General features: G+C 44.9%; 1 protein-coding gene across 3 annotated transcripts in view; it reads right to left on the bottom strand.

Moving 5' to 3' along the window:
• The window catches only part of CAMK1D (calcium/calmodulin dependent protein kinase ID), a 417,212-nt gene that overhangs the window by 57,870 nt on the left and 341,795 nt on the right, over window positions 1-17,547 (bottom strand). For all 3 annotated transcript variants that reach the window (XM_060006055.2, XM_060006054.2, XM_060006056.1), the window contains exon 4: window positions 4,303-4,441. In XM_060006055.2, coding sequence (XP_059862038.1) covers window positions 4,303-4,441 — 139 coding nt within the window. The remainder of the gene's footprint in view (window positions 1-4,302; window positions 4,442-17,547) is intronic.

Raw genomic sequence — 17,547 nt, 5'->3', positions numbered from 1 at the left:
TACTTGTGGGAGCCTCACCAAACCACCAAAACTTAATGACAATGGAAGAACAGACTTGACCTTTAGACACAGTAAACGCCTTAAGAAAAGCAGTGTTTAGTGAAAACAATGCAGGGTGCCTTATATAGTATTGGGCATTTACGGATTTTCAATAAATGTGAGCCCCTTTCCCTTATTAGTATTTTCTCTACTTAAGAACCATGAACCATATATTGAGGCAACTAGAAAGCAGATGTCTCTCAGACTTGTCAATTCATTTCTTGGGTTCGGGGCACAGAGATTCCCAGAAAGAAAACTGTCTTTGCAGGTGCTATTCGGTTTCTTTTTTCTGACCCTTGTCAGCAACCTGTCTCCAACCTAAGGGTCTCTCTCCCCGCCCTAAGGGACGTCCTGTGTCCATAGCTCGGGCACATGCACTGCACTTCCCCCTTTCCTGGGCCAGCTGATATCCGAGCGCTCCGCTCCCTGGGAAACAGGGGGAGGTCATCACCGAATGAATCGGAGGCAGAAGATCTAGAGCTTTCTAGCCATGTGTCCTTAAAAGCTCTGTTTCTGTAGAAGACGGGTCAAGATGGTTCCTCGTTTGCTTCCCTGACTGTAAAATGAAATGTCAGAGCTCAGGCAGCAGTAATGCACTACATGCAGCAAAGGTCCGATTACAGCTCCCGTTTCCACTCTAAGTCTGTACATCAGTGGCACCCCCGTGGTGTCTACATGGGAGGGGCTTACGGATGGCAATCCTGGGGTAAACCAGGAGACAGCAAAGTTTGGTTTGTATGACATCTTGTGGAAAATTGGGGAATCTGGTTGTTTCTGGCAAAAAATGGGGGCGGGGCTTATGGAGACGGAGGGAGATGTTGAGCAAGCATCCCCCCACCCTTGCTGTCTCTCACAGTAATTTTCCATCCATGACCCCTCACTCTGCTCAACGGCTATACATCCCCATGTGTCCTTGCCACATGTGCAGCCCAATTCTCTCCCCTAATGCAATGCCCCTCTTGCAGGAGTCTTGAATAAAGCCTTCCTTACCATTTTAACATGTGTCAGAACCATTTTTTTCTTTAACTGAACCCCAAGGAAAAAAATACTACCCCTCACTCAAAATAACATGATACATCATTCACAGTGACTTTAACCCTGTGGATGAAGCATAAAATTAGAAGAAAATCCAATGTATGCTTGAGGATGCTTTCAATTCCTTTTAAACTAGAATAAAATGAGCCAATCAATAGTAGAAACAACAACACTTAGAAAGCAGAGGGAAATAATCTAACCAAACAGTGCACGTGGCTCTTGGCTTCTCTGAATGTTTAGGGATTCACCTTTGATGAACAGTAAGAATCCAATCATGGGTGCAAAGAGAATTTTTTTTTTAAAGTGTCTGATTTTATAACTTCCTGTCCCAGTACTTCTACAGCTGTAAAGTCAAGGATCTCATGCTCCTAGACAAGGCTGCATCCAGGCAGGAGACGGCCTAAGAGCCCCGAATCTCTCCTGATACCTTCCTCCTACAGGAGACGCATTTGGATCAATGAACTGCTCTTCTGAAGGGCAATCGTCAAGGAGGGTTCAGTGGACTGGCCATTCTCAGCTTAGGTCAATACTTTTACTTACCTCAAGACTTAGTAAGCACAGCAGGGCTTTACTTGCGGGGAGGGGTGCACAGGGAAAAAGTGGGAGGGAAGATGGGCTCAGGGATGATGTGGGTGGAGGCCCCCACTAGGCAGTAGGAGGGCTGTGAGGGGTGGAGGGGCAGGAGGAGGGAGGCGATCTTACGATGCTTCCTGGGATCCTATGAGGCCCAGGACTCACCGAAAAATGATTTTTCTGTATTTTACGGCATCTTTGCAAGACAATTTGTGGCCAATACTTGACTTGGGATGTCAATTCCAACGCTTGTTCACATAACAATCTTCTAAAAGATCTGAATCAACACTTCCTGTAAAGTTCATGTTACCTATAGTCATACTCCTGATCCAGTATTCTCAACTGGGGACAATTTCGCCCCCCAGGAGACATTCGGCAATGCCTAGAGACACTTTTTGGTGGTCAAAACTTCAGGACTGGTACAGGTACCTAGTGGGTAGAGACCAGGGTCGCTACTGAACATGCACAGGGCAGCCTCGCACAGCAAAGCATGACCCAGCTCCAAAGGGCAACAGTGCCTAACGGGAGGAGGCAACAGGGGACGTTTCGCTTGTTTTGAAAAAAGACAACTGATCATCGTTAGCAGCTTCTGGGGCAAGAAGACACAAGAATACCTTTCTGAAGGGAGAAAGAGGTATAGCCACCTGTGGGGGTAGGGCAGCATCTCAAATTGTGCTCTAATCTTACATGAACCCAATCATGTTCTCTATTGCTCTGGCCTCTATCACAGAGTTTAATTTTCTTAGAGGTTTACGAAAATTTAATTCCTGAACCCCAACTTCCTCCACATAGATCAAACTTCTTTGTGCCTCTGAAAAGAGACCACAGAAAGGTCCTAAAATGGTAACATTCTATCCACAATTACAAGCCTGGTGATCTTAAAATTCTACAGGCTGGGAGCTGCATGTACTTCTTCAAAAGCGTTACCTGTGTGTAAAAAACATGATCTCCCATAAAGCCAATCCGTCCATGACCCCTCACTCTGCTCAACGGCTATACCTCTCCATGTGTCCTTGCCACATGTGCAGTGGAGCCCAATTCTCTCCCCTAATGCAATGCCCCTCGTGCAGGGGTCTTGAATAAAGCCTTCCTTACCATTTTCTAAGGGGGAAATAAACATTGCCCATCTAGGAAGTGGCTTACCTGCTTAGAAATGATTTCTAGTAAGTACACCACATCACATCTCTACGGTCACTAAACTAACTTGTTCAGGAAGAGCTAGCTGCCTGCTGTGGCCTGGAAGCACAGAACCGGCATTTCGTGAGGGCACAAGAGAGCAGAGAAGGCACGGCTGCCTGGTACAGAGGCGCCAGGTCACCTTACCTAGCCCTTACCTGGCCCTCTGAAGGACCTGCAAGTCCTGAAGATGAACTACTTGTGCTCACAGCCCATTTCACCCATCAGGAGGCTAGCAAAGGCTGTAAGAAGTCCATCAACGTCCTCAAATACCCTCGTCCAGCAGTTCTCCAAGTGTGGTTCCCAGGCCAACATCAACATCATCTGTAAACCTCTTAGAAATGCAAGTTCCCGGGCCCTGATGCAGACCTGCAGGATCAGAACCTCTGGGGTAGAGCCAGCAATCTGTTTTTATAAGCCATCCAGACAGTTCTGATGTAGGCTAACATCTGGGAGCCACTACCCTAGTCAATGGAAAGTGATTAACATGGAGAAAAGCAAAAACTTCACAGTGAATTCCTATGAAAGGAAAAAGCCACACCATTTTACACCTTGACAGCCAGCACCAGATGACGGCCGGATGTTAACATTCTGTTTTAACACACGTTTACCATTTATTCCCTAAATTGATTTAGATTGCCCGTAGTTGTGTAGAGCATGGCTTCAGCACAATATAATCCCTGTGTTTCTGATAGGAGTGGTGAGTATGTGTGCTGGGGTGAGAGGTCTATCTTGACTGGTGCCGTGAGTTCTGGGGGCTGGACCTATAACTGCTGTAGAATGAAGCCACTTTATAGCCTCGGGTCAACAGCGCAGATTTTTTCCTGTTCCTCAAATTGATATGTTCGATACCTACCCTTGGTACTATGATACCCACCCTTCGGCATCCACAGAGACCCTTGGGCCAAGGTGACCAAGGCCCAGATCCTTCAATGCTATTGATGAAGGGTGAATATTTTAAAACCTCATAGGGAAAAGATAAGAATGGAACCGACAGGACATTGGGAGAAGGCTGTAACTGTATGTCATTTAACCCATCTTTCTGGATAACCTTTTATTTCCTTTCTCCCTCACCTCACACCCTCTATCTACTGCTCCCTTTCTTTCATATGGTGGGTTGCACTGAAACAGGGCTGGAATTGGGAAAAGGCTGGAGAACTGCACTGGGCAATCTTCACAGCATCCAGGTCTTGAACAAAATTACCCTTTAGATAAGTTTGAAGCAATACACAACCTACCTCCCCATGGCCCTTTTGCTGTACAGTGGTTATTAAATGTCCCAAACAATGGCCAGCCCCATTGATCTTCATCATCTTTCAAGCTACCTCTGGGTCCCATAGACCCTGATGACTAACAGTACACAAAGCCCACCGTATCTACATCAAGGCAACCTCATCCCTCCTCTGGAGCCAATCTGCTCCGACAGGTGCATTGTGGGTTGGAAAGCAACTGGAGGGTGTTGCTAAGCGACAGCCTCACCTTGAGGTCCCTGTGGACAATGCCCATTCTATGGAGATAGTAGACAGCATCCAAGACCTGGCGGATCAGAGTGCTGGCATCTTTCTCTGTGTAAAATCCCTTCTCCACTATCCGGTCAAACAGCTCTCCACCAGATACACTGTTAAAAAAAAAAAGAGAGAGAGAACCAATCAGTATAAGTTAAAAAAGACGTGTTAAATTTTTCAGCGAAAACTACCAATAAGACCTTTCAATATGGTGAAAGACCCAGACTTTATTTCAAAAATTAATCCAGGGCTTCCCTGGTGGCACAGTGGTTGAGAGTCCGCCTGCCGATGCAGGGGATGCAGGTTCGTGCCCCAGTCCGGGAAGATCCCACGTGCCGCGGAGCGGCTGGGCCCGTCAGCCATGGCCACTGAGCCTGAGCGTCCGGAGCCTGTGCTCCGCAACGGGAGAGGCCACAACAGTGAGAGGCCCGCGTAACGCAAAAAAAAAAAAAAAAAAAAAATCAATTTTCAGATTTAAATGTTGCCCCCTTATTCCCCAGAAGCTATATCAGGGCAGTGTTTCTATGTCATGATGGTACAGATGGTCCAGGACGAAATAAAGTAAATAAAAATCAACCAGGATCCATGGACTGGCCAGGCCTGAGAAATTTCTCTCGGCCTTTGCCTCCATCCTGCTGGGACAGCATTAACTCAGGATAACCTTCCAGAATATCAGCATCATCAGTTATAGGGCGATGACACTGGATAAGATGCCTCCTTTGCATGCGAGTATAGACTTAAAGGTTTGGGCGGTGGGAGGGGTGCTGTGGGCAAAGCAGGAAGCAGCCAACAGGACGTCCGGGTTCTTGACCCAGTTCTGCTCCTAAGATGCTGAGAGGATGGGCACTCCTGGAATCTTTGCACCTCAGTCTTTTTATCTGTAAAATGAGGTAGTTAATCTAGTCAACTACCCTGAGAGGCATCAGAGCCTTAAAGCCACTTGTGATTTACAAAAAGAGATAGAAGAACGACACTCCATTACATTGTTTTACTTCGGTTTTTGTTGAGAATATTTCATTTCAATTTCTTTGAATTTCAGATTGCATTACCATTTTTTTTTTGTATTTATCAAAAGGGGACCTAGGTCGCTAAAGGTTAAAAAGCCTGGGTGGACAGAGACCCTTTCAGCTCTGAGATTTGATGTTGCTCTGAGTTGCACAAAGTAACAGAACTGTTAAATCCTGAATAGAAACAATTCAACTGATACCTTTGCCTTCAAATTCTTGGAGTACAGACTTCTCCAAGAAACACAATGCTTTGAGCAAATAATTGAGCCATCCCTTGAAATTAGCTTCAAGGGATGTATCAGCACTATTTTAATAAAAGAGAAAAAAATTTTCCAAAAACAAAATGAAAAAGGTGTATGTGAAATACTAAGATCATGAAAGTTTCACAAACAACTTTTACATCTTTAAAAGACAGGCCCCAGGAGTGACACACGCACATACACTAACACACAAAGCTATGATTCATTTTCTTCAAGTCAACGCAATTAATGTTCAGTAACTGAGCCACTGAAATGTTCTTTTCAAAAAAACTAATAAAACACAATTGCAGCTATAAAAGGCCTATGTATTAGAGTCTTTCCCATTACATATAATCATTCCAAGCCATACTGCGCTTGCATAGTGTCTCATTTCCAAAGCAAACTGAGCAATCTAGATAAAAGAAGAAGGACGCTCAGGAGAAATAAAAAGCAATTCAAAGAGTGAAAAGAAGTACAAACAGGGGAGCAACTACATCCTGATGACCATGTTGTCTACATTAACCATCCTTAGGTAAGCCCAGATCCCAAGACATTCCCTCTCAGCAACTCACATCAAGTTCTCGCCACTCTTCATTTTTCTGGAAGCTTCTTCCAATGATTTCAATGGAAGACCTTTGCAGAGCTTGAGGATGTATTACAGGAGATGCACAGTTGCCAGGGGTAGGGAGAACCTGCGTGCATTCACTTCACTGAATCATTTATTCAATCATTCATTCCACGTGTACTGGGCGCCCATTAGGTGCCAGCCACCCTGTGCAGCTGGTGCCAATCAAGGTGGCATTAGCTGCGCCGGAGGAAAACCCTGTCTTGATTGTGCCCCTCCTCATTCCCTACATCAGCCCACCTTCAATAATGGTACCACTTACTAGTGTTCCAGTGCTTTCTTACCGCTGGGCTGCCTGCTACTCACATCCTCTGCAAGGTGCTGGAAGCCCTCGAGCCACAAGGCTCACCCCTGGGACTTCCCTGGTGGTCTAGCAGTTACGACTCCGCATTCCCAATGCAGGAGCAATCCCTGGTACGATCCCTGGTCAGGGAACTAGATCCTGCATACCACAACTAAGACCCAGCACAGCCAAACAAACAAACAAATAAATAAATAAATAAAGCTCACCCCTTCCTCCACCTCCCACCCTTAGCACTCTGTGACCTGCACTTTGCCAGGTCCCTTCCCTCCCTCAAAACTGATCTTTCCTGCTTCCCATTCTCTCAAAGTCCACCTCTCCGCAATGTGATATAAGGTATTAATAGCCATTGAACAATATTTTCACTGTGATAGGTCAGCAATGCAATAAGAATTGAAGCATCAGAGTTGAAGTTTAAGATACTCCTGTCACATGTAGTGTCAGGGTCTCCATTTTCTGCACATTTAGTATTTCACTTCTTAAATTCCAAACTGCACCAGGGATTTATCTTTCTGAACACTGCTCAGAAAGAATGTCATTTCCTTAGAAACCAAGGAACAGGGTGAAAGTTTAAAAAACTTGCCAATAAAAAATGTAACAATACTGATAAAAATACCTTCAAGTTTGTAAATCACTTTATACTTTCCAGAAATCTCCTTAAGCACACATTTCAAAAGGCCATTCTTACAGACTGAATGTTTGTGCGCCCCCGTCCCCCAGTTCATATGTTGAAGCTCTAACTGTCCCCCTCCCCCAAACTGTGTGATGGTATTTGGAGGTGGGAATTTACGGAGGTAATTAGGTTTAGTTGAGGTCATGAGGGTGGGGCCCTGATGATGGAATTAGTGTCTCCATGAGAAGAATAAGGGACACCAGAGAGTTTTCTTTCTCTAAGCCATGTGAGGACCTAGTGAGAAGGTGGCCATCTGTAAGCCAGGAACAGAGGCCTAACAGGAACCAAATGTGCCAGCACCTTGATCTTAGACATCTCAGACTCCAGAACTGTGAGAAATACATCTCTGTCCTTTAAGCTGCCCAGTCGCTGGTATTTTGTTATGACAGCCTGAGCTAAGACACCCAATCATTTTCAAAATCACTTGTGAACAACCAGAATCCCAGAATCACTGACAAGGAAATACATTTAGAATTGTGGCAAGGGGCCTGTCTCATTTTCAGGCTGGCAGGACACGTGAAGGTTGGGGTGATGGGCTGCTGAGCTGACAGGTTGTTTGCTTGAGTCAATATCCTCCTACGGCAAGCTTCCAACGTGTGCGGTTTAAAGGTCCTCTTTAGAAATGGAGTTCCCCAATGAAAACACGCAAAGCATCAGAATGTAGTTGGAAGGATCAGGGGTCAGGTGATTGGAGAAAAGGAATAGGACCATAATAACAGGTCAATAAATAAAATTACTTAATGGCAGCTAGGGGAGAGAGGTTCAGCTTTAGGGGGATGTAGCTATATAGAAGGAAACTGGCTACCAAAGACTAAGGGAGCAGAAGACAGGAATATGGTTTGAAAAATTCTCTACTCCTCTCAATTTGAACTTGGACATTTATTTAGAATAACCTGCCTTTGCAGTGAACTTGGGTTTGCTCAGTCTCTGATCTTCCTTGCCTATTACACTGCACTGCTATCACTGTATGTGAATCTTAACTATGCAAAAACCAAATAGCTGGACGTAATGATCTCAATAAAATTTGTTTACTTGCAAAATTTTAAGTAATGCAAATCTCTTCAAATCAAAAAATAGTCAAGAAACAGAATTTCAGAGTCGCTGGATCAAGTAAACTAAGCTTTGATTCTATACTGTAATATATTCTGTAATGTACTATTATATACAACTTTGTCAGTGTACCATGCATCCACTGTTAATACTGGGCAAACCATGTTGTTTTTTACATGCACTTGAACTTCATCTGATTTTGGTAGATATTTTCCTCTTATTTTAAGATTTACTGCTAATTATAGTCTAAAATGTTTCATATCTTACATCACCCACATGTTCATTCAAAAATGGTACTTGTGCTAATGCTGAAAAATGGGCTCCAAAAATCTATTCCTCTAGGAGTTAGATTTAATAAAATACGAAGAAGGCCAGTGGAAACCAGAATATGTCACCCTCAAATACGCCTCTTCGACATAAAATTATTTTGAACTGAAGGCAGTTAAGAAGCAAGTAAATGTAAAAGAAGTTCCCACTTTTCTGTCTGAAGGCAGGAAATAAATTCTCCTTTCACTGGAGACAGACTCTTATCAGCTCAGAGTGAAACTGGCAAGTAAACCATGTTCAACTAACCCTTATCATCTTCGTTACACGTCTTCACCGTTTACTACCCTTATGACAAACTACTTTGTCTTGTCCATTCTTCACAAATTTATTGTTTGCCTAAAAGGTATAAAAGCTTCCTGCCCTGGTCACTTCTTGAGGTCTTCATTCCCTTGTGAAGCCTCCTGTGGATATGTAAAAATTCAATAAAATTTGTTTGCTTTTTTTCCTATTCATCTGTCTTTGTGAGTTTCATCTTCAGATCCAGCCAGGGACCATCTGAGGGTTAAAGAAAAAAACTTCTTCCTTCCCAAAAAGGCCAAATAGTATAGTGCTGTGCTATTAATATGAGAGACAGGAGTCTGAGAAGTATTAGTGCTGATACTGGGGATGATAAAAAGCAGTGTTACAACAGATATGCCCTGAAATTCACAAGAATGTCAGATAACTAGGCAGCGCCAGTGTTCAAGACCCGGCAGGCGTGGCTACAGGAGCCACATGGCTTAATGTGCCCCAGAGCAAGGCTGGTTAAAAACGCGTGTTTTCTAAGAACATTTCCCCTATTTGATCCTAAGGGGAAGGCAGTCCTGAAACATACAGGTTGTGATTGAGAGGCTGCAGACAAAGCAGTTTTCAACTGTGAAAGCCCAAGGCCCAGATGACAGAAATTTTTTTTTCACGCAGCCTGGAGAAAGATAAAGACCATCAGTCTTTGCCTCAATCGAGTCCCGACTTGGCAGCCCCTGGAACTTCCTTCCTCCCATGCAGGGCACCCGCTGTCTCTCTGTGCCCTGATCCTCAGGACTTCATGTGTCTTTGGTGCCCTCACTCTCTGCTCCTGGGGGGACTCTCTCACCCACTCTGGGACGATTAAGGGTTTGTTTCATGAAAACTCTGTCCTCAACATTTCCCTCCTTCAACAAATCCCACTTTAATAATCAAAATACCTTTATTCTCAGAATTCAGTTTCACAACGTCTTCCCAGCCTCAATCTGTTCAGAAATTTCTAAAACACAAACACACGCCTCTCCGTGGAATGGGGCACAGAAATGTAACCCCTTGTGTGCCACTGCATTTTGATTCTGGCTCTTTTCCCTTCTCGGTGTCTGGGTGTTATGGACTGAATTGTGTCCCCCCAGCCCCCATTTTTTTTATGTTGAAATCCTAACAGCCGCCCACCGCCGCCCCCCACCCCCACCCGCCCCAGCCAAAGTACAACTCAGAATGTGACTGTACTTGGAGATGGGCCCTTTAAAGAGGTAATTAAAGTTAAATGAGGTCATACAGGTCTAGTGAGAGAAAACACCAGGGATGAACACAGAGGCTGGACCCCGTGAGGACACAGTGAGAAGGCAGCTGTCTGCACGCCACAGAGAGAGGCTCCAGGAGAAGCCAAACATGCCCACACTCTGATCTTGGACTTCCAGTCTCTAGAATGCTGAGGAAATAATTTCTGTTGTTTCGAGTCACGCAGTGCGTGGTATTTTGTGATGGCAGCCCAAGCAGGCTGTCCGTATTTGTGTACTGTGTCTTTGAATGCATACTCTCTTTATATTTTTTTCAAGCTTTATTGGGGGAAAACATTTTTGCTACTTTACTTGCATTGTATGCCTTTTTATTCACCTAATCAAATAGTCTTGCATCAAGTGATAAAATACGCTGTCCCTGTTTCCAAGGGGTACACAGGCCAGTGTGTATGGGGGGCAGGTGACCAAGATACACAGACAAGAAAAACACAGTACGGATGTTCTGATGTTGGAGGGAGAGGGGGTGAAGGTGTTTTGGAAGACCACAGAAGGCCAGGGGACAGGGCAGGAAAAAGTGAATCGGAGCTGTCTTAAAGGAGGAGCAGTATTTAGTCAAGTGGAGAAAAGTCCAGTGGGCAGGCAGAGTCCAGTCATTTGAACGATCATGAACGGAGTTTTTGCTGAATTAATTTTCAGGGAAATAGAATCAATGAAAGAAGCATTAAGTGAGCACCTTCTATAAGCCCACCACGTGGCATGCAGTTAGTCTCTATTTGGGGAGCTACAAATTAAGTTCAAGTTGACCATCAAGACCACTAGCAACTAATGACTTGCCAGGCTGTGATCCAGGCTGGCTGACCACAGGACGTCGTAGACGGGAGAAATCCGTGGTTAGGGAAGGTTCCTGAAGGAGGTATCTGAACTTCCTTTGTGTCCTCAGTCTAGCACAGCACTCACTGAATGACAGAAAAGTGCTGGCTGATTCCTGAAGGAAGGCATTAGGAGGAATATCATGACAGGCAGGGAGAAGAGGGAGACGCAGGAACGGACAAGATATGCAAAGAAGCCAGACTTATCTGGAAGATGTGACCGGTGAGGATGAGTCAAATCACGAAGGATTCTGGAAACCACACAGCAGAGACTGGATGGGGTGCATTGGACCACACTTAATTCTAAGCTGCTTGTGATCCAAGGCAACCCACTTCTGAGAGAGATGCTACTGAGAGTGTGACCATCTGTGCATGTGGGCGTGGAGGGGAGGGACATCTTGGAACCAAAGTCCTTTTGCAGGGTGTGTACCCTGTCCTCCAAAGCAGGTCTGTTCCTGCCATCCTGGAGGCCTACTGCTTTTACAGTCTCGGTCCTGCAGGCTTCCTACCACCTTTAGATGTGCTCACAACAGCGCATCTAAAATCCATTCCTCCGACTCCATGTCAACCAGCTCTGTAGTGTGCACTGATCTTCCATCCATCCAGGCAACAACTTTCACTGCCTTTGGTGGGGCCTCAGTGATTCCTAACAATCACCTCTCCCTGTTTCCCAGCTATGCCCCTCCAGCTCCCACCCAGCTGCCCCTCAAGGCTGGCCAGGAAAAATGTGGTCACAGCCAAAACAATGGGTAAGAAAGAAGCGAAGGTGTTTTAATTTTGTATATGAAACGTGCTTGCTGAGACTCTGATAGAGAAATTCTACTTTTGCATTACTCAAGAAAAGGATGAAAAGATTTGCTGAAAAAAATTATTAGCATGCTCAAGATTAAAACAGTTAATCTCTTCCATCACCTGTCCACATTCCAAAAAAAGATAAGTTAATTACAAAATCATTTTTATGGGCCCAGCACGCTTCCACTGCACTGCCCTGCTACAAATCATTTTTAGATTTTTGTATTCTAAGACGGCAAAGCGTGTCTTATCCATATTGAATCCCCAGGATTTATGACTTATATTCTAGTGAAGGAGGAAGAGAAAGGAAATAAATGAACAAATAGGTAAATGTGAAACATTCAGAGAGTTCAAAACGCTGTGGGGAGATAGAAACAAGCCTGAGATGAGTATGTGGTGGAGTCACTTTTATGTGGGCTCCGAGATGGCCCCACTGGATGACAGGGAAGAGCCAGCCCAGTGATGATCCGGGAGAGCTTCTGGGCAAAGGGGTGAGCTTGTCCTAAGACCCTTAGGACAGCACAGGTCTTTCTTAAGGTATTTGGGGACCAAAAGCAAAGTCATGGTGATTGGAATCTGGTGGGCAGAGTAGAGTGGTTGAGAGAGACGAAGGCTCAGGTCATGCAGGGCCATGTGTTATGGGTTGAATGTTTATGTTCCCCACCCACCCCCACCAAATTCATACGTTGACCTAACCCACAAAGTGATGGTATTAGGAGGTGGAGCTTTTGGGAGGTAATCAGGCCATGAGGGTGGAGCCCTCATGAATGGGATTAGTGCCCTCATCAGAGACCCCAGAGAACTAGTTGGCCCTACTTCCACGTGAGGACACAAGAAGTTGGCAGAACCTGGAAGAGGGCTCTTACCAGAATGCAACCACACTGGCACTCTGATCTTGGACTTCCAGGCTCCAGAACTGTGAGAAACAAATTTCTGTTGTCTATAAGCCGCCTGATCTACAGTACTTTGTTATGGCAGCCCAAATGGAAAAAGAGGCCATGTAAACTAAGATTTAAACAGGGGGTTTATTCTACATCAGATGAGGTATCATTGGAGGGTTTTCAGCGAGGAGACAGGGGAACTGGTTTACAGTTTTCAAAAATCACTCTGGCTGCCTGCAGTGTGGACAATAGGTTATAGAGCAAGAGTGGAAGAAGGCAGATCATTGCAGAGCCACTGTAGTGATCCACATGACAGAGGCTGGTGGCTCAGCTTGGGGAACACTGGAGTCTAAGAAAAGTATACAGACATGAGGTATGTTTTCGAGACACAGTAGACAAGACTAACTGATGAAGATGATATAAGGCATGCTGGAAGGAGAGGAATCAAGAACGTCTCCTAGATTTTTGACTTGAGGAACAGGTAGGTTATTTGAAAAGGCGGTCCCGGGTGAAAGAGCAAATTTGGAGGGGTTAAAAACAACTAGGGCAGTACTGACCACCAGAACTTCCTGTGATGGTGGAAATGCTTTTTATCTGCAATCTGATGTGGTGACCCCCACTCACAGAGAGCTACGGTGCATCTGAAATGTGGCTAGTGCAACTGGAAAACTGACTTTTAAATCTTATTTAATTTTAATTAATGTATTAACTAATGTAAATAGCTCCATGGCACTACCATATTGGATTGCATAGATCTTGAGCCTTGGGTAGGATATGGAAGTCTGAGATGCCTGTGGGATGGAGATGTCAAGCAGGTAGCCACAGATATGAGCCTGAAGGTCCTGGGGAGGATCAGGGCTAGAGTTCAAAACTAGCAAGTCATCAGCACGCAGATGGTCTTCAAAGCCAAGAGGGTAGAGCTGATCCCCTGGGAGAGTGCAGCTGGATAAGGGAAAGGCGTTTGAGTGCTGGGGATCCAACACTCAGATAAGGATGAGCCAGCAAAGGACCAGACAGCAGGAGGAAGCAAAGGAGGCGTGTGGGGCCATGGAAATCAAGGAGAAGGGTCTAGTCAACCCTGACAGATGCTGCTGAGAGATGAGGGCAGAGAAATGTCCACTGTATTTACGAAGATGAAGATCAGGGCTGGAGGCGAAGAGCTGGGAGTCATTGGCATATGAGATGCTTCTAGACCTTGGGACTGGAGATGTCTGAGTACAGGATTGGCCTACCTGAGCCTCATTTTCTCAACTACACAAGGGGGAATTATGCCTAAGAATCAAGTGAGGGGACTTCCCTGGTGGTCCAGTGGGTAAGACTCTACGCTCCCAATGCAGGGACCCCAGTTTCAATCCCTGGTCCGGGAACTAGATCCCACATGCATGCCGCAACTAAGAAGTCCACATGCCGCAACTAAACGTGCCGCAGCAAAGATCCTGCATGCCGGCGCAGGCAAAATAAATAAATAAATTAATTTAAAAAAAGAAAAAGAATTAAGTGAGACAATGAAGGGAAAACCCCTAGGCGGACTCCTGGTGTGCTGCAGTGTTTTGTAAATATCGGTGCCCTTCTCCCTTTTCTGCAGGGGATCGGGGGCAGGAGCCAACCACTGACTGACAAGGGATCGGTGTGAAGGGAGCTGCTAGAAACAGGGAGTTGCAGTGTGAGGAGGGTGACATAGGGCTTCAGGCTGAACAGGCAGGAGAGTCCCCTGCTCTCTTCTCTGCTCCATGCAGACAGGCTGGACTTTTTGAAGATATCCACGCACTTGATTAGGATGGAAATCTGTGACAATGTCAGCCTTCTTACGTAATCTTACAACGTTGTATTGTGACTTCTGTATTAATTAGATGCATTTCTATAACCTTCTATAATGAGGACTCGCAATGTGAGGGTCGCAATGTGACCTCCGATGGCACATTTCCTGAGATGTTCTAGGTTAATGAAATACTGATAGATGTGCCACAGCCCCAGGCAGTGACCTTGTGGTAGAACGTACACAGTATGGGCTTTATATTAACAGATGTTCTTGAATATATCAAATATAAGTTTTGGAAAAATTCTGTAATGAAATGTTTGTTACATACTGGCCTTCCCACCATTAGTTCCAATGAGGAAAATTTCACTTGGCAACAATTTTTTTTCTTTTGCAATTTTCTAGTATTAAAATAATTTTGCATTTCTTGAGTAGATAACAACTGGAAGAGATTGGAGATGGCTCTGGAATAGGTCTGGAGGATGGCGTGGTTACAGGTAGTCCGTAAAATTGCTAACTCCCATGTAGGGAATTGACAGTTGGCTGTTAAGCACAGCTTTGCCTATCTTGGGTGAGTTTGCTCAAAACTAACGGAGAACAACTATGCAATTTTACATATGCTCAGAGATTCAGAATCTGAAGACAACTTGATGGGGTCCCAATTTTATGACAAGCCTAAAAAAATGCAGTTAATTCCTTTGTCCAGCTTTAATTTATTATATGTATTTATATTCATTCTAGTGTTTCTCAGCCAATCTGTACTGAAAATCTTACAGCAGATGCATGGGACAGCCCATGCTTTCAGGTAATATGAGAAAGGTCTAACAGTGCCTTCAAAAAAACACAACCAAAATAAAAATGGTCTACCTGTTGTTCAGACTTCATTAAGTCTGCGGAGTTCAAGTTCACTTTCTATCAATAGCATTGACAAATGTACAAGATCACAGCTGCCGGGCTTCCCTGGTGGCGCAGTGGTTGAGAGTCCGCCTGCCAATGCAGGGGACGCGGGTTCGTGCCCCGGTCCGGGAAGATCCCACATGCCGCGGAGCGGCTGCGCCTGTGAGCCATGGCCGCTGAGCCTGCGCGTCCGGAGCCTGTGCTCCGCGACGGGAGAGGCCACAGCGGTGAGAGACCCGCGTACCGCAAAAAAAAAAAAAAAAAAAAAAAAAAAAAAAAAAAAGATCACAGCTGCCCACTGTAGGGTTCCCTGGCTCTGGGCCACCTTTGTACCTGTTGAATCCTCACATATTTTTGTCTTTCTAATTCCCACTCATCATTTAGATCCTAGCTTGAATATCACTACTTCAGAAAAGCCTTTCCTGATCCCCAGACCAGATTAGGTCCTCCCTTCCCCCTGCCCCATTACATTCTCTCTCAGCATCTGTATTTCTGCCCAGCACTCATCAGGTAGAATCGACTGTTGGCATATTTGTCTGTGTAATGCTTGTCTTTCTACTCTGCCCCTGCCTATTCCAGACTGTGACGTCCACGAAGGCAGAGGCAATGTCAACCTCTTCACTGACACTGTTTTAGCCAGGACCTGGCCAGGTACCTGGCACAGACAAAAAGCTAACCAAACAGATGTTGAATAGAGAAAGATTTTGCACACACATACACAAAAAACAAAACAGTGAGTGGGATCTGGATATAGCTGGGCACGGCATACACAAGCAGTTGTGCAAATCCTCAAAGCTCATGCCACGGAGGGCACAACAGAAGTGTTCTGAGGCCCCCACACCCAGCATGCTTGCTTTAGAACTGTTTAAAAAACACATTTAACAACTAAGAGAAGTTTAAATATCATGAGCTGTGAGGAGGGAAGAGAGGAATTAAATCATCAAATTTATCCATCAACCCACCCAGCCATCCATCCACAATTCTCCCAGGCACCTAAACTTGCTACTGGTTTGCATGCTCTACCTACGTCTCTCCAATCATATCTCCCCTTGACCTCTTCTGCTTTGCGTTTTGCTTTTTTTGCCTGGAAGAGGCACCCTCACTGAAGGATGTTCTAGGGCCCCCGACGCACCCAGTGAATGGTTCTCCCACCTGGCTGGTCCTGGCTTTGCCCAGGTACCCTGAGCAGATGAGACTTCGTAAATTCCCCTCAATAGAAGATTACCTAAAAGCAACTAAATAAGAGAACCCTTCAGCATATTTTTATAACCATCCGTTTAAAAATCATGTCAAAAATCCATTTAGAATGATTTGCTGAAGGGTGAGTTATGAGTGATATAGAGCAGGGTGTGGGGACACAGTGACCCCCAGGGTGTAAGTGCCTGTCTGGTACTGTCATGACCTAATCCGTGCCCCAGGGACTGGATGGGGCAGATCAAAACAGACCAAAGCCGTTTGCAGAACGAAAGCAGTGAAGCCATCAAAGTTTGCTGTCATTTGCGAATTTTGATTGATAACTGTTTTAAACATTCCCTTGTAATTGCACAAATACACATTATACACTGAAATGGCTTCTTCAGTTAATTTGCTCTTTTAGCATGAAGATAATGAAACAGACCAGGTTCCAGACATTTCACTTAAGTGTCCACTATTGCTCTCTCTCACTCAGCCCAAATTCCTCCAAGTCTGAGAATATATAACAAAACCTCCACTCACAGACTCACATATTTCCCATGTGTTCTAGTCCCTTATTGGGCAAAAAGAATTCTTGCTGTTGGACTTCCATTTTTTTCTAGCACCCACACATTTACCCTCCACATGTAGCAGAGTGAAATAAGATGTATCATGGCATTGAATGTGATCACTGCAACATATCTGAAGATAACATATGACAACCTACAAAACCTCATTATGGTTGTATTAAGTATGAGCCTTAACATAAAAACAAAGAAAGGTTTTCTCCAAAGTGAACAGGGCTTCTACAGATGGATACCACTAACCCCAAGGAATGAAGAGCAGCCTTGTGAAAGCCATCCTGAATCTGGGTGGTAACTTACTACCTCCGAGGCACCATGCCCGAAACGTAGGAGCTGCCATTAAACAAAGATTGACAGTCAAAGTGTGGATAACTGGTAAGACCTAAAGTTCCTGCTTTCACACCTGAAAGTATCTCCTTATGAAAACAAATTGTTTGTTAAAATAAGAGTATGAAACTTGAGTTGCAATCAAATTTAATAGAGGAAACAGAAGTCATGGAAAGGATTCGGGCCTCTTCAGGCCATGCCTCACTCATCATCCACCACCGCTAATGAACATTTGGGGCCTCTCCCTACTCCGTC

Source organism: Delphinus delphis, chromosome 2 (genome assembly GCF_949987515.2).
Source record: "Delphinus delphis chromosome 2, mDelDel1.2, whole genome shotgun sequence".
Lineage (NCBI taxonomy): Eukaryota > Metazoa > Chordata > Mammalia > Artiodactyla > Delphinidae > Delphinus > Delphinus delphis.
This window is presented reverse-complemented; position numbering and strand designations above follow the sequence as displayed.